Here is an 18,474-nt window from a genome sequence, read left to right on the forward strand (position 1 = left end):
CAGCAAAGTGAATCAGTTATACACATATATACATTTTTTTAAATTTTCTTTTCCATTATGGTTTATCTCAGGATATTGAATATAGTTCCCTGTGCTACACAGTAGGACCTTGTTGCTTATCCATTCTGTATGTAATATTTTGCATCTGCTAATCCCAAACTCACAGTCCATCCCTCCCCCATGCCCCCTCCCCCTTGGCAACCACAAGTCTGTTCTCTACTGTCTATGAGTCTATTTCTGTTTCGTAGATGTGTTCACTTGTGTCCACTCAGCACCTTTTCGTGGAAGAATTTGAAGAGCCATTTCTATATGAGCAATTTGATCATTTTTTTACCATATGGCCATGAATGTCAGTTAGAAGATCCGAGTCCAACTGCCCTTGGCACTTCCTGGACTGTGTGGCCATCTCTCTCCAAGCCTTGTTGCCCTTACAGGCACCCATCTTTTCAAATTTGGAGATTATCACCCTGGTTACCTGTCAGGGCACACTTAGCTCTTAGCAGGGTTCTCTCAGCTTCTCCTAGAAGGTTCTCCTTTGAATCTAAACTTCTGATTTTCTTTTCACGGCAGCTGACTTCTGTTATAGGATTTGACTTCATAGGGGAACAGCTTGTCCTCTATGCCAGTTGACATCCAAAGGACAAGAAAAAAAGAAGTCGGAAAAAATCTTTGTTTAAGGTTTATACTTAAGAGGCTAATCATGTGTCCCCCTGTTGCATCCTGTCTTTGTCTGTGTGTCTGCAGCTAAGGAGTCACCTTTATCCAGTACTTACTGGGTGCCCATGTGACGTAGTAGAAATAGCAGTGGATATCCCTGTCTATCTCATGGGAAATATCCGAGGTACAGGAAGGTGTATAGTGCTACTGCCATCTCTTTGCATATTTTAAATATATAGATTCTACCAAAAATGGGTTTATTTACCCAGAAAAAGCAAACCTGCAGTTGGAAGATTTTTATGAAGGACCAGATAAATCAGCTGGATGTTAGTTAACACAATTCTTCATTCACATATTGAATTTTAACTATGTGTCAGGCATTGTGCTGAGTAGATGTAGGAAAGCTGGTGACAAGTAAGCCCAAACCCTGCCTCAAAGTAATCTGGCAAGAAAGGCAGTCTGGTAACCAGGCAACCACAGTACAGCCCAATGAGTGCAGCATTGGGACCCGGGGTATAGGGTGCCAGGGAGCACAGAGGAGACTAGGCCTAGTGGACGGCTTCGCAGAAATGTGATTCCTGGGAACTGAACTGATTATGTGTTTACCAGGTGAGTGGAAGTGGGGACGGGGGTAGAGGCAAACCTATGTAGAGAAAAGAGCTTGAGCAGAGACCTTTAGCCGAAAGGGAGCATGGCCTATCCAGAAAACTACAAACAGTTTAAGCCTCATAAAACATAGTGCAAGGGCAAGCATAGAGACCAGACAGACAAGCAAGGTCAGACCGTGAGTGGCCTGTGGTCACTCATTGAACAAATACTTATTGGATGCCGTCTACCCACGTGCCAGACACTGTCACAGACACTTAGAACAACATCTGTGGGGCCCACGGTCTGTGAACAGGATGCAGCCCTGAAGCACCTCGGATACCCTTGTAGGAATTTGGATTTTTGTGATCTGACCATAGTGTGGAGGGAAGGAGGGCTTGGAGACAAGAAGACCACGAGTGACCTGACCCAAGGCCTGGTGGTGGGGCTGGAGAGAACTGGACAGATTAAGAGTGACTAGGCGGACTTCCCTGGTGGCGCGGTGGTTAAGAATCCGCCTGCCAATGCAGGGGACATGGGTTCGAGCCCTAGTCTGGCAAGAGCCCACCTGCCACGGAGCAACTAAGCCCGTGCGCCACAACTACTGAGCCTGTGCTCTAGAGCCCGTGCTCCACAGCAAGAGAAGCCACCACGAGAAGCCCGTGCACCTCAACGAAAAGTAGCCCCTGCTCACCACAACTAGAGAAAACCCGCACGCAGCAACAAAGACCCAACGCAGCCATAAATAAATAACTAACTAAATAAATAAATAAAATGTATTTAAAAAATAATAACAGGGACTAGGGAAAGAGTATGTTTGGGACCAGGAAATCTGTGCCTATGAGGACTGAGAGGGATCCAGGGAGATCCTCAGGCTTCTGGGTGGGATGCATTCATTCAAAAGGAACCCAAGAGGAAGGCTGGGTCTGTGGGAACCCAGGTAGTCTAGTAGAAGATGGTGAACCCAGTTTTGGAAATGTGGAGTGTGAGGTGCCACAGGGGCACTCAGGTGGAGATGGGTGGGTCTGGAGCTTAAGAGAAACCTGAGAAATCTGGAGAGATGGATCAGGGACTCCTGAGCAGACAGGGAGTAATTGAAGCTGTGGGAGGGGGAGGGATTGCTGAGCCAGAGGGGAGAGGGAGCGGAGGTGAGGGCCCCAGGTAGAACCCTGGGGACACCGATATTTGAGACACAGGAAGAGGAGGCCTCCAGGAGAAAGAGCTGGAATAGACGAGCTAGGAGGAGAACCTAGAAACTTCAGCATCCCTGAAGCCAAGGAGGAAACAGCGTGTCCCAGAGGGAGCGGCCCACAGCGTAGATCCGCCCAGGGGTCAGAAAGACGACCACAGCAAGTGCCCGTCTGGCTGAACAGGAAGAGCATGTGTGAGGGCCGCGGACAGAGAAGCCAGAACCCAGTGGGTGCGCTCAACACAGCATGATGTGCTGGCTCCCTGTCACGTGACCAGAGCGTGCTAGAGCTGTGGTTCTGGGGCCACAGACGGGGTTCCTGCACTTCGGGAGCTGCTATTCTAACAGGCTGAGGGGTAGATGGGGAGAACAAAAGTGGGACTAAGGAGCACAGGTACCACTTTACGGAAGTCATCTGTGAAAGGGAGGTGAGAAAGAGGGCGGTAACAAGAGCAAGAGAGGAGGCCAGAGGAGGTTTATTTTTCACGTGGAAGAGACTTAAGCATGTGAGAACGAGGATGGGAAAGAGCCCGTCAAGTAGCCAAGATCAGACAAGCGGGAGAGGAGAAGATGGCGGCTCCTGCCAAGGTCAGAGGGACAGAAATGCAGAGACCCAGGGGGCTAGCCCTAGACTCGCGCTGCCCAGACTGGCCTTTCCAGCATAACAAGAGAGAGGAGGTGACGAAGGGTGTGGGGCAGATGTGTTTTGTGGAGGATCATTTTAGGGAGAGACGCCACAAGAAATTTACTTTCTGCCTGATGGATTCCATATTGCAGATGAAGGAAGAGGTGAGTCTATCTGCTGAGAAAGAGGGAACGAGGCAGCCCGGGAATACAGAGAGCAGGGGGTGGGAAAGATGGACAGATAACTGCACAGTGAACAGCCCGGTTGAGGATGGAGACAAGGAGAGTGTAGGGGCAGCTCCCTGCGTTGTACATTTGATTCCAGCCGCTCCCAAAGCCCAAGTAGAAGTCTGCAAAGCGGAATAGGTACATAATGAGATGAGTCCAAGGTCAGAGATTTGCGGACAGTGAGTTGTGGGTCCTGACAAGGGTGAGGTTAAGGTGATGACTATGAAATGTACGATAGAGTGAGGAAGGACAGGCAGGAGGAGGGGAAGACGGGGCGGTCAAGAGGGTGAAGAGTTCAATGGCGTTTGGAGTAGCTAGAGGGGGAGGGGCAGAGAGAGCCTCACAGATCTCCCGGACAGGAGATCAACTGTGCCGCCTAGACACCAGACCTACCCTCAGGGACAGGGTATCACCTCCTGGTCCCGCTCCCACTCCTGGGGCCGGGGGAGGGGAGGAGGTACAACACTCCACCCAGCGCCCAGCTGTTAAGGAACACTCGCTGTTAACATTGACGTGAAATGATTGGCAGGACGGAGGTGAGGTGGTGACTCTTGGTTTCAAGACGCTCAGTCGGCCGTTAGAGATGTTGCTGGTCTCTAGAGCCCAAGTTTAAAATGTCAGGATCCCTTTTAGGGTTTAAAGATCTAAGACAGTTCATACCAGGGAGATCACATGGGATTTGTTAGCCATTTCCCTGGAGCCTGTGGTTTTTTGGTTTTTGGGTTTTGTTTTGTTTCACTTTTTAATATCCTGTCGTTTTGCTGACTTTCTGGGGGAAAATTTAGGTATTAGAACACCATGAACCTGGAAGATACCAGGATTTACTAAGGCAGGTAGGACCCAAGAAAAGTCTTCTGGAGCCAGATAAGTTTGGAAGTCAGACATTACATATGGACGACTACCCACAGCACAGAGAATGCTGATCTGAAGTGTGACGAGGCCCCCGTGCCATGCCATCTGGGACCAGAACCAGGCTGAGCTTGAAGGTCAGCTTCATATTTACAGTGGTTGGAGTCTCGGTAGATGTGGCCCTAATTTAAAGTGTCTTTACTCTGGAAAGCCCATGAATGTTTAGACACTTGCCTTTGATAGACACTTGCCTCTGAGCAGCCGGTGAACCTCTGTACTTACAACAATCTTGGGACAGAATTGTGACTCCAGGCCTGATTCATTCCAAAGACATCTCAGACACTTTCTTAGCTGAATTTCAAGGCCATAGCTCTTCCTCTTTCCCAGCCACAGTGGCTGTTCTTCCTGGTGTTGGCTAGAGATGCAGCAGCGTTCGTGAGTGACATGGCCAGAATAGTAGTAGCTAACTGATGGATGCTGAACTACAGCATCCTTATAGCCCCCAGGTAACATGGAAGGCTTGCCACATACTTAATGTGTAAATTTATTTCTAGGGTGCTACAGGGCTGAATCTCAGACTTCCTTCTATCTAAACCTTGTCTAGATAATCTCGTTTATTCTCCTGCCTTTAAATGCTGTCTGTATGCTGATGACCTTCAAATATCCATAGCCGAGATGTCCCCTGGACCTCAGGCTCACCTAGTCAACTATCTTACCTGACTTCTGTGTTTGGAATGCTGTGGGTATCTCACACCCAATAGGGGACTCCCCAGTGGAGGTCTTGCCTTTTCCTCCCAAACCTTCCCTCCCCCAGTCCCTTCATCTCAGTAAGTAGCAACACCATTTGACCAATGACTCAAGTCAAAAAAGTCAACAGTCAGCTTTGATTTCTCCCTTTTCCTCACACCCACCACATAGTCCATCACCAGGTCCATTTATTGTACCTCCAAAAAGCTCTCAAGTCAATCTACTTCTCTCCGTCTTCCCTATGCCCCCTAGTCCAAGCCATCGCCTTCTCTTACCTGGATTACCACAGATCTCCTGGCTTCCTGCTCTGCCTGTCCCTCTCCAGGCCACGTCCATCCCTGCAGCCAACTGGAGCCTCTATCCCACCTCTGCTTGGACCATTTGATGGCTTCCCACTGCTCTTAGAACAAAGCACCGTGTTCTTTGCTGTGACCTGGAATGACCTCAGCATTGTCTTCTCTTCCAAGTTCACCTATTCCCCTCTACTCTCACTGCCTGCCTTTCTGTTCCTTAAGAACCACTAAGCCCTCCTGCAGGCCTGTGCCTTCCTCCAACTCTTTTTTTTTTTTTCGGTATGCGGGCCTCTCACTGTTGTGGTCTCTCCCGTTGCGGAGCACAGGCTCCGGACGCGCAGGCTCAGCGGCCATGGCTCATGGGCCCAGCCGCTCTGTGGCATGTGGGATCTTCCCGGACCGGGGCACGAACCCGTGTCCCCTAGCATCGGCAGGCGGACTCTCAACCACTAAGCCACCAGGGAGGCCCCCTCCAACTCTTTATACAGCTGTTTATTCTTCATCTCTCAGCTCAGATATCACCTCTTTGAAGACAAGGGGTTTCCTTGTCTAGTTCATCTGAATAAGCTCCTCCAAGGAAACCCCAGCTCATTAATTTCATTTCTTCAGTTCCCATCACAGGAAGTGTTTATCCTGTTCATGTATATTTCACTTCATTCTTTTATCCTTATCAGTTCACCTATCATGTGATCCCCTATCATGTTTAGGTCTGGAGATGTGGTGTGAACCAGACAAAGTTCTCTTTGTGCCCTGGAGCTTACATTCAAATGGAGAAGATAGACAGGAAGACAAATAACAAGTAAATAGACAATATAATGTCAGGTAGTGAACATGCTATGAAGAAAAACAGGGTAAGCAAATTGAGACAGACAGGTAAAGCAAACAATAGGTGATGGAAGGAAGTATAAGAACTAATGGCTGATAAGAAAACATCACAAATAAGTGGGCAATGGGTGTTTTATTCAAACTGGTGTTGAAGAAGTAAACTATTATGAGAAAATGAATTTTAAGCCATACCTCACAGCATAAGTTCCAGGAGGAGTAAAAAGCTAAATGTGCAAATGAAACTATAAACTAGACAAAATTACCTTAGCTAAAGATGGATAAGAATGACAGAGTCCAAAAGTATGGAAAGAAACTCCATGAAATGAAGGATCAACTACATAATGACTTAATATTTCTGGTATCAAAAGAAAATCATAAAATTAGGAACTGAACAAATTGTGGGAAGTACTGAAAATGGAAATAATAAAAAGGCTAATAATATGAATATAGCATATCTCCTCAATTCTAAAGGTCTTTCTTCTGGCATTTTAATGCTTCTTGAAATCAGGATATGTTTTCCCATCACGATGTACATTTAATTTGGCCAATAAAAATGTTAAGTCAATAGTAAATCTTACAAGTAATAGCATCTTCATCTTACAATCAAAATGTAATTTTCTTAAAGTGCATACAAATTAGTATCAACATGAAATTCCTGGCAGAAAATACCTAATTCATTCATTCATCCAACAAATATTTGAGTGTTTATAAGGTAGCAAGGTGGTAGGTGTACAGTGGTAAACAATATAGACATAAATCCTTGCTTTCAAGTGCCTTTTCTAGGCCAGTCATGGGTGGTGCCCTGTACACTACTTATAGACAATCTAAGATCCATTATTTCAGCGAGAATAAGTACCATGGCCAAGGCCACTCAGTAGTTAAGTGGTAGAAGCGGATCCAGTCACGTCTGCCTGGCTCTAAACCCTGTGCTCTTTCCTCAAATTACCGTAATTGTTGAGCTCAGTGGAGTTTTCACACCCAGTCTTGCTGACAGAGCTGTTCTTCCCTGTGCCCTTCTTTCTGCTCTCGTGCCTCAGCGCTGGGCTTAGGACTCCATCAAGGAACAGTTGGTGAAAATAGAAAGCATTGCCGTTGATGCCCCAGCCAGAGCTAATGTCTTTTTAGCAAAGAATAAAATTTTGCCAACAAGACATATAAAAAGATTAATCCTACATTATTTAGGGGCCCTCCTATATAGTTTTAAAACTTGTGCTAATATACAATTTTATCATTTAAGTTCGAACACGTATTTTAGCAATAAAAAGTAAACAGTTTTCAGTCATGGATTGGGGAAAGATGAGAAGGAAAAAGAACAAACCATACACCGTTCTCTATGTCTGAGAGAAACGTAATTAGAAATTGTATTCAGCTGGGGATTCTGGAAGCAGAACCTGCGTTGGGAAATTCTTGTGCAAGTGATTTATTGAGTGTGTGCTCTCTGGAGAAGGGGAGAGGGAAGCAGTGGGCAGCGGGGAAAAATTAAACAAGGATGTGTTCTCCACTGGAGACTAGCTTCCACCTGATCCCACGGGGAGCTCTGGAGCATGAATTGTGCCAGAGTGCTGAGTCCCACAGTGAGGCAGGGGAGGTGACCTTTTATACCCCTGTGTCAGCTAGCTTGGCTTCACAAGAAAGAATGAAATAATGCCATTTGCAGCAACATGGGTGGACCTAGAGATGATCATACCAAGGGAAGTAAGACAGAGAAAGACAAGTACCGTATGATATCACTTCTATGTGGAATCCAAAAAAATAACACAAATGAACTTACTTACAAAACAGAAACACAGTCACAGACTTAGAAAACAAACATGGTTACCAAAGGGGAAAGGCAGTGGGAAGAGAGGCATCTGGGATTAGCAGACACACACACTACTATATATAAAATAGATAACCAACAAGGTCCTACTGTAGAGCACAGGGAACTATATTCAATACCTTGTAATAACCTATAATGAAAAAGAATCTGAAAAAGTATATATATATATATATATATATATATACACACACACATATGTACAACTGAATCACTTTGCTGTACACCAGAAACTAACACAACACTGTAAATCACCTATACTTCAATAAAAATAGATTAACTAATTAGAAGTGTATTACTATACAGAAAGCTGACTCTCCTGCCCAGTCAGTTGCCTGTGCCTAAAGACAGAGGTGATGTTCTGGGGACATTTTTAAAATAAAGTGCTTCTTCCTGGACATCCATTCCCACGACCTCCAGTCTACTTTATTGTCTACTAGGTGGGAAAGTTAGTTTGGAAATGCCATTTTGACAAGGCCACCAGTACCTCAGAGGGTCCCTCATGGAGGATGGTTAAAACAGAATATTCTATGACCACATCTTCTCCATCAAGAATTATTCAAAAACGGTGTATTTGGTTTAAAGATTTTTCTTTTCCTGTTTGTCTGCACAGAGATCAGGAATCTATTTCAAGTTAAGATACAGTAAGAATCAGGTGAATAACATCCATTGATTGTATAATAATTTCCTTCAATACCTATTTTCATAGCATGGAACTTACTTTATGCTGTGAAGGATACATACATAACAGATACCTAGTATTTCACACACACACACACACACACACACACACACACACACTCCTTCCTTAAAGGGAAAGAGAAGCCATCACCTACTCCATATAAAGTGGCTGACCCATTTCCAGAATGCCTGTTGCTATTATGTAGGTTCAGCCTACAAATAAAATTTAACATGTTAACCTTTTAACCAGAACTTCTCAGAATTATTTTCTGATATTAACATAAAATGCTTGTTGGGTTTTTTTCTATTACTTTCACCCCAGCGGACAGCTATCTCCCCCACAAGAAGATATTTCAAAATGAAGCTAATATGGATGATAATGAAAACTAATAACCTTTATCAAATTACAGTGAGATTTGCCCTATAAGCTGCTTAGAGTGCCTATGGAAACATGACCTGCTGAGTTTTATTGTAGGAGATATAAGATAGCGTTTCTTTTATTTATTTATTTTTGGCTGTGTTGGGTCTTCGTTGTGGTGCGCAGGCTTCTCACTGCAGTGGCTTCTCATCATGGTGGCTTCTCTTGTCGCAGAGCACGGGCTCTAGAGTGCAGGCTCAGTAGTTGTGGCTCGCGGGCTCTAGAGCGCAGGCTCAGTAGTTGTGGCTCGCGGGCTCTAGAGCACAGGCTCAGTAGTTGTGGCCCAGGGGCTTAATTGCTCCGTGGCATGTGGGATCTTCCTGGACCAGGGCTTGAACCCGTGTCCCCTGCATTGGCAGGCGGATTCTTAACCACTGCGCCACCAGGGAAGCCCCAAGACGCCGTTCCTAACGCTGTTTGTGGGTTTCTTCCCTCCACAGGCCTTGAACCGGGGCATTGCTGCTGTCAAGGAAGATGCAGTGGAGATGCTGGCCAGCTATGGGCTGGCCTACTCCTTAATGAAGTTCTTCACGGGGCCCATGAGTGACTTCAAGAACGTGGGCCTGGTGTTTGTGAACAGCAAGCGGGACAGGACCAAAGCTGTCCTGTGCATGGTGGTGGCTGGTGCCATAGCTGCTGTCTTCCACACCCTCATAGGTAAGGCTGTTGGCTGTCCCTTAAGAATCTAGCTTTGCTAATTCCTTCTTCCTCTTAATTCATTTTCGTGTATTTATTGTAGTAAGTGATTTCTTCCATAATTATTAAATATCATGACAATTTTAAGGGATGGAAGGAATGGAGTTTGTGCTCCTAGGTCAAGAAAAAAAAATGTCCTTTGTCTGGCAAGCTGTATGTCTCTGGTTCCCAAACCCTGTGTCAGTGAGGAAGGAGTTTCATTAACAGGTGAGCAGATCTAGGATTAGCATTAGGTAAAGTCAAAAAAAAATGTCAGGTGCTTTTGTTAGAGACAGACATTCCTTTTTTCTTTTTTAATTGAAGTATAGTTGATTTATAATGTTATGTTAGTTTCAGGTGTACAGCACAGTGATTCAGCTATATATATACATATGTGTATATGTATATCATATATATGCAGTATATAGATATGTTCTTTTTCAGATTCTCTTCCACTATAGTTTATTAGAAGATAATGAATATAGTTCCCTGTGCTCTACAGTAGGACCTTGGTGTTTATCTTATCAGACTCAATCTTAAGAATAAAAATAGAATGAGTGTTATTCAGGATTAATTCTTATCAGCAGTGAAAACAAATGAGAATGTTTTATGTATTAAAATTATCTCATTTTAGGGCCCCATGTTTCTATTTCAGATAAGACTCAATACTCTGGGCATAACATTCTTTCCATGAAACAACAAGAAAATTTTATCACACACAGTGACTGGCCTACGGTTTCACCAAGACCTAGGAAAGCCCCTTCCTTTAGAGCTAGAGTTCTACTTCTGCTGCCTTCTTGGTGGTGATAAAAAACCCTAAGGGCATGATCTCAGAACCTCTTGGCTTCAAAACAGCTCAGCTTACCTGGCATAAAAGTTGAATGGCACACCTACTGAACCCAGTTACGTAAAGCCTGTGAACAACACTTCACAAACCCATTGTGTGTCTTCAAATTGGCACTGGTTGTATGAGAACCATGAATGTCCGTGGTGAATGAAGAGCCAGGAGATTAACACAAACCATTTACAGTGTACTCAGGTGTCAACTCATGTTTACTCATATAATTGTGAATCTAAAAGTAAATAGACTGAAGCCTCTGTGGTCTTCCTTTTTAATACAGCATAGGATTTTGTGCTAAGAACAATGTGGGTGAGAGGATGCTTCTCATGGGCCAAATATCCAGGCAAAGTGTTGCAATTGATCATTTCATTTGGGCTCAGAGCTTCAGGGCATGGGGCAGAGAGGAGATGCCTTTCTTTCCCTTAACTTAAACCCTGAATACTAACTTATCCACTGAGTTTTAAAGAAAACTTCTGCAGCTACATTTGATCTGGGCCATTTTCACAGATGGTATATGTACTTGAGAAAATTCCATATGTGAAATGAGTGGGTCTAAATAAATTTTTGCCTAAAAAGGAGGATAAGTTAGTTTCCTTTTAGCTACTTACTTCCAAATAAACCCAACATTCCCTGTTGTCGTCATGCTCAAATGAGACTTTGGGGCTAACAGCTAATTACAAGATGTCAGTAATTAAGGAAAACTTGAGTGTGCTGTGTTATTGACCCTGTGGGGAGGGACATTTGGTCCCTGAAATAAAAATCAAATTCATTTTCCAAGTTAAATGCAAGTTTTTCAATTTTAAAATGGAATCATAACATCTTACCTTTGAACCAAAATGGTTCTACCTCCCAGATATATTTAACAATTGCTTTTATCACTGTTGATATTTTTACAATTATCACTTTTTTTCCTTCCAGGAAACAAATGCTTTCTACAGTTACTAAGAAAGCAATATCAATTTCTTTCAAAGGCTTAAAACTCAAATTTTAATGATTTTCCCTCTTCTAGTTTGTTGGCCTCATTTCAATTTTCTGCCTCATGGTTTGATTCTTCTCTTGCCTTCTACTCTCTGCTGCATCAGGCATCTTTGCTCACCTTCCTTTCTCCATTTTTTCCCTAATCCCGTAAGCCTTTCTATACTCAGATCTTGCCAGTTTTTCCCCATAACCTTGACCACAAGCTCCAGGTGGGATGTTGCTCTCTTGTCATCCTCCACTTTTTCCAACATTATTTTCCTACCATCCATAAACATCACCCTGTTCAGTTTCTGCTTTACAATGTGTCACCTACACTAGACACTAAAACCCATTTTCACATCTTAGTAATGCTAGAAACAGCCGCTGACATCTCTACTTTAACAGTCAGCTCTCGGCTATCTATGCTTGGGACAAGGGAACAGTGACATAGATAAACACAAAAGCAAATATTCCAAATAATTTGACTTGAGAAGACATTGTCTGCTCTCAGGCAGTCTTCCTAATTGTATTTGCTTGGCCTGATACTGAAATGGGTATGCATTCCCCACATGAACAGCTCCTCAGTAGGGCTTAGAGTAAGTACAAGAAACCACATGTTACACATTCACCAGCTTAGCCCAGAGTGAGATAGGAACCAGAGTAATCTAGGCTTAAAACCAAATGTCTCTATATTATTTTGTTTAGGCAAAACTAGTCTAATTGCCTTAAACTTTCCTTTTTAGGTGCTATTTCCCTATCTCCTTAATAGATTTATTTCTGTTATCTAGACCTTCTAACTTTTCCATAGCATTTATATAAGGGCATCCAAGAGCATAGAGGAGGGAGAAGTTCTTTCTCTTAGGGATTGGTTCTGAAAGGCTTGTGGGGTGGGTCATCTCTTAACTGGCTCTGAAAGTATTGGTTGTGTTCCAGCACAACTCTTTCTGATTTTCCCCTTACCTTTGATACAAGATGGAGTGGAGAATTTGACCCAGTGCTCTAAATGAATATTTTGCTGTAGCCACATAAGATTACAAATGGTGACTCTTTTTGTCTATTACATTTCTGTTAATTCTGTCAAAACTCAGGCTTGTGGTTTTAACAAAATCACCGTGTTCTGTGCTTTTTCAGTTTAATGGCCAACTCCTTGGTTTCTTTTTGCTTTGTTTCCTAATTTACCTGTTTATTCATTTTATTCTTTACAATATTAGTTACTTTTCCCAGCAAGATGCCTTCTGTATATTTAATGAATATTTCTCTTTTTTTAGATACACTCAAACACTGATAAAATTCATCCATTTCCCCTTATGATGTCATTAACATGAATGTTTAACCCTAAGCAGACACACCACTAGTATTAGTAGAGCTGACCTTCCTGCTTTGAATGTGGGGGGCTTTGACTAAACAAGAGTGAAAGAATTGCCCTTTGTTTAACTCACCTTTAAAATAGTCCACTCCCCATCTGTCCTATCAGTGGTCCAACAAATTACTTATTGAACAAATAGTACGTGCATGTCATTCAGGTCCTACTGATCAAAAGTTGGGTACGGAGGTGAGATAAATATATAAGATATTCATCCTTGGGGAGGAAAAGAAGTGGGAGGCACACAGCCACCACGCATTTATGAATCAGGGGAGAATAAAGCAAGAAAATGAGTTCAGTGTTGAATATCACAGGTAACAGGGTGGATGCCCAGTGCTAGGGTGCAGGTAGCCAGGTAAAGGAGGGGTGCAGCCTGAGACTATAGAAGAGCCCGTTAGGCAACAGGGACAGGAAAAGGGGAAGAGAGGAAGAGAGAAAGGGAAGGAGAGCAGGGAAGGGCAAAGTAGAAAGAGGACCAGCAGGGAGGGCGTTAGGCATTGAGCTCTGAGGCTGTAGCTGGGTCCCTTGGAGAGCCTTTGACACCAGTGAGAAGTTTTTGTGACATCTCAGGGACAGCTATATTGAATAAAGCAGATTGATTCTAGTGTTCATGTAAGTATGTTTACTACAGCTTTAACAACAAGGAAGATCTGTATATTCTGCTTATTTACTGCTTTATAACCTTATGATCTCTAAAGAAATCTTTAATATTTAGAAAAGTTCAATGTATTTTGTCAGTCTGCATAATCTCCTGGGTTATGAACTAGTGCTGGGGCAAGGTACTCTTAAGATATTTTTTTTAAAGTTTGTGTGTTCCATGGCACCTCCAGCCATTGGAGAAATCCTGATTCCCAGCATGATCTCTATCTTAGATTTTTTTTTCCCGATCTGGATGAACTTTGACATTTCAAACTTTCAGTATCTACCAATAATCTACCAACTGCTGGAGGATCTTGTCACTTAGAAGGGACTTCAAACCTAAGCGTCACCAGCTTTGAAAAACCAGTTTCAGCTGTAGCTCCTTTCCTTCACTAACCTGGTGTCACATCTGGGCATCCGTTTACTGACCACAGTGAGACATTAGAGGTAGACTCAGGTCAGAGTGGACCAAACGCTCCTTTGTAGGGTCAGCTGTTATTGTGCCTGCCCCAATAAAGGAGAGAACTTTCACTAGGTCCTTTTTATTACATTTGCTGTAAATAATGTTTTTTCTTGTGTTTCATATTCATTTTCTCTGATTTTTTTCTCTTTTTGGACCAGACTGGTAAGCCATGCATTCTCTCATCCTTGAGAGATTTGCACATGGTTATGGGTTTCCCCAGACATTTGCACATGGCTGGAGTGGGTCCCACTGATCACACAGGCACTTCCCCAGGAATGTATGGTGGAGATGGTGAGGAAAAGATGGCTCCAGAAAATGTACCACCCCCAAACCTTATGCAATTAGCAGCCAAATGAGTAGACACTTGGAATTGTGTTGGACTGACAGACTTAAAATCTAGAGACCCGCTGGCCAAAAAGTTGATATCTATTCTATGTGTACTTGGAGCCTGGCTCAAGATACCCAAGTTGCAGGAGGCTTGGTAAACAGAACACAGTGGGTCAATCCATAGCACTTGTGAGACTTTTAAACATGGGAACTAAGGAATTAGAATTAGAATAAGGGTTCCCAAATTTGCCCCTTGGAAATGCACATATTATTCTTTTACTAAAAATGGAAAGAGGCTTTTTCTTCAATTCCCATGGGAAAATTATAGGTAATGAGGCTTATTTTGGTTAATACTAAATTTCATGGCATTTTGCAACAAGTGCTGGCGACTCTGGATGAACAAGTTTGAGAACCAGTGATTCTGGAAAGGTCCATGGCTCCATTACCCCAGAGTCTCACGGGAAAATAATTCTGAGGTCAGAGGAGCTAGGGATTCGAATGGCCCTTCCTGTTTCTTGTTTGGGCAGCTCAAAGCTGTCTACCTGTAATAGGTTAAGTCTGTGTCCTGCTGCAGCCATGAACTCCATTTACATCTATTCAAAAACTTTGCTTAATTTTTCTTTCTAACGTTCTACTTTTCATAAGGAATATAAGCTATTTCAGAAGAGTCTTGGTAAGGCAGCTTATAGACGTTAAAGGTTACTAAACGTCATTAAGGCAGCTAGCCTGGTAATTATAGACTCTATGCAAAGTGCTTTAAACAAATTACCCCCAGCCTATACCTCCAGCCAGAAACAGCTCTGGGACACGGGAGGGGATACTGGGTGGAAAACAGCCGCTGGGATTTTACTTTCCCAGCTCACAGGGTGGAAACAACCTTTGTAGTTATAACCAGACTCTTCTTCTACTGCATATGGGAGGAGTGAAAGGAAGGAAGAAAGACGGGAAGAAAGCTTCTTCCCTTGGCCTCCGAAGTTTTTCTCTAGTAGCTAAAGGAGGACAAGAAGTAAAAAGAAGCCAAAGCATCCTTGGGCCCATTGGTCTCAAAGTACCCCTGGCACCTGGGGACCCCGGAGCTGCAGTCTGAACAAAGCAAGGGGGTGAGGTGGGGGGAACATCCTGGCAGAGTCAGAGGCTTGGTTGAGCTCAGCACCCAGCAGTCCTTCAGACCCTGTTACACTTTAGATGTCAGCTCTTCATTGCTCTACATAAAGGCACTGTTTTTGATGTTTTAGTTAAAATAGTCTAATAAATTGGAACACTTAGGTATATTCACAGAAGTAGAGAAGCTTCTTTCTACTGATCCCTAGACACTCAGGCCACATGAGCAAACTGCACGCCCTGCTCTCAGCAGTTCAAACTCACACGTCCCTTCTTTTCCTGCCATTACCCCAGAGTCTCACGGGAAAATAATTCTCTCCTTCCTAGAAGCCACCTGTATGAGTTTGCTAGGTCTGTCCTAACAAAGCAACACAGACAGCAGAAGTGTGTGGTCTCATGGTCTGGAGGCTGGAAGGTCGAGGTGGTGGCAGTGAGGTTGGTTCCTTCCGAGGCCGTGACGGAGAGTCTGTCCCAGGCCCCTCTCCAGCTTCCAGTGGTTTGCAACGTGCGCTGTCCCTTGGCTTGTGGACGCATCTTCCCGATCTCTGCCTTCATGTTTTCATGGGCTTCTCCTTGTGCGTGTCTATCTCTGTGTCCAAATTCCCCCTTTTTAGAAGGACACCAAGAGCCCACTCTTCTCCAGTGTGACCCCATCTCAGCTACTTATACCTGCCCTGACCTGGTTGTCAAATAAGGTCACCTTCTGAGGTCCTGGGGACCAGGACTCAACAAATGAATTGTTCGGGGACACAGGTCAACCCATACATGGCCCTCCGGATCTCAGTCTTTTCTAATCTCAAGGTCCCAGCTTTAGCCATCCAGTCCAGTCCAGTCAGCTGGTGTTTGTGTGGGCGCTAACCTTTACCAGAGAAGTTTAGTTCCTGAGCTCTTCAGAACCAGCCCCGGGCTCGTGCACTTGGCATTGCTCCGCTTGCCCAGCGTGGCTGCCTTTACTATTGCCAGCGGTCTCTGCTGGGAGGGGCAGTGGTGGGGGCAGGGTCAGGACCATCTCTGCGCAGGTCTCAGTGCAATGAACTTGACTGAATGAAAAGAAGTGTACAAACCAACAGCGGCCACAATTTCCAAATCTCGGCACCCCAACTAAGCTGTGTGTGTGATCCAGCAACATCTTTATCCCGGCTTTGTGTTCCACCAGCTAATCTCAGGTCTGAATGCACTTCTCACGTCGCTGCCAAGTCGGGCTGGAGGGCTTCCTCCTGCTTTCCAGGATCAGGTCACCCACGTGCCTTCTGATCCAAGCAGGGCATCACAGCTGCCTTCCTTGTCCCTGGCCGTAACTAATCCCATTTCCCCAGTCTTTTCTCTTTCTGCCAAGTGCCACCCTCCCTCCTGGATTTCTCTTCTTGCTGCCTCAGTGGTTTCGCTGGTCCTGCCACGCTCCACACCTGACGTCTGGGCTCACCTGGCAGTTCGCCTCTTGGTTTCCACCTCTGCCCTTCCTGGGAGGACTGGGACCTCCTCTCCTGCATTTGCCTGTCCCACCAGCATTGTATGCTGGATGTCTTAGCCATTCCAGCCCCCTACCCCTTGAAGTCACTTACTTGTACCTCTACCCTCGCTGGGATTTCTATTTATAGACATTTAAATAACTTTGATATCATCCTGAAGAGCACACTTAATCCAACATCCCCATAATTCCAGACTAATCCCGACAGAGGATGGAGGATTATTTCTTTTTACCAGTTTATATGGTAATAAGTTGTCCCCCAAACTTTGAAATGGGGGAAGGGATTCTTATTATTTCACAAAGTGAGAGAGACACTAAATTTTATGTCCTTTCTGATTTCAAAGCAGCTTCTGCATTGTCAAGTACATGAATATTCATATTTATAAAAGAATGAACACAGCGGGAACACTACTATTAGAGCACTATGAACACACAAAGATCGTTGTTTTCCTATATAGTCTAAACATTGTATCAGTGAGGTAGCAAATAGCTTAATATTGTATTTAACCTTTACTAACAATGTCTGCCAGAATGCCTAGCAGACACTAGGAGACCTTTCTCTTTCTTCCTTTCTCTCCCTTTGGCACCAACACATTCATTCAGCCTGTGTTGGTTAAGGCCCATTATGTTCCATTCACGCACTGGTCACAAGTCCTCATATTGGAGGGACTTGGAAAGCACAGAGATAGCACTTTTCCACTGGGGAGACTATACCCACAGTTACCACCCTCCTCCCAAAAAAATGATACAAAAGGAATGACAAACAGTGAAAAGCTAGCTTTAACATTTTTATTGAAAGGTATGTTATCCCATTGTTATGTTAAAACACCCACGCATAACCCACCACACACACCTGTGAAAGAACTGGGCACTTAGAATCTAGAGTGTCAACTGTGACCCCTTCTGGGTAGAGGGATGAATGAGATTGTAGATGATTTTCTTCTTTTTGCTTATCTGAATTTTCTAATTTTTGTACCAAAACCCAAATATTATATTTAAAATTGTTTTTAAACTTCTGAGGGCTTCCCTGGTGGCACAGTGATTAAGAATCCACCTGCCAATGCAGGGGACACGGGTTCGAGACCTGGTCCGGGAAGATCCCACATGCCACGGAGCAACTAAGCCTGCGAGCCACAACTACTGAGCCCGCATGTCACAACTACTGAAGCCTGCGTGCCTAGAGCCCGTGCTCCACAGCAGGAGAAGCCACTGCAATGAGAGGCGTGCGCACCGCAACGAAGAGTAGCCCCCGCTCACCACAACTAGAGAAAAACCCGTGGGCAGCAACAAAGACCCAACGCAGCCAAAAATAAATAAAATAAGATAAATAAATTTATTTTTAAAAAAACTTTTGAGATAAAAAGCTTATAAGGTTAATGTTTTCAAATTTTGCCATGTTTTGTTTTGTTTTGCTTTACCTTTTGCAGCATATAGCGACTTAGGCTACTACATCATCAATAAATTGCACCATGTGGATGAGTCAGTGGGGAACAAAACAAGAAGGGCCTTCCTGTATCTTGCTGCCTTCCCTTTTATGGATGCAATGGTGAGTAGAGAAGATCGTTGGCACTGTTTAAAAAAATTATGGTAAAAAATACATAACCTAAACTTTACTATTTTAACCATTTTTATGTATACAGTTCAATGGCATGTAGTATATTCACATTGCTGTGACTCTTCAGAACTCTTTTCATCTTGGGATACTGACTCTATTCCCATTAAACACTG

The 18,474-nt window shown here is 44.0% G+C and overlaps 1 protein-coding gene across 1 annotated transcript in view; it reads left to right on the forward strand.

Annotated features, from left to right (window-relative positions):
- ANKH (ANKH inorganic pyrophosphate transport regulator) overlaps window positions 1-18,474 on the forward strand; it is a 138,364-nt gene that overhangs the window by 70,483 nt on the left and 49,407 nt on the right. The window contains exons 2-3 of the mRNA XM_079702038.1: window positions 9,353-9,569; window positions 18,174-18,292. Of these exons, the coding sequence (XP_079558164.1) occupies window positions 9,353-9,569; window positions 18,174-18,292 (336 nt within the window). The remainder of the gene's footprint in view (window positions 1-9,352; window positions 9,570-18,173; window positions 18,293-18,474) is intronic.

Source organism: Hyperoodon ampullatus (assembly GCF_949752795.1).
Source record: "Hyperoodon ampullatus genome assembly, chromosome: 4".
Taxonomy (NCBI): Eukaryota; Metazoa; Chordata; class Mammalia; order Artiodactyla; family Ziphiidae; genus Hyperoodon; species Hyperoodon ampullatus.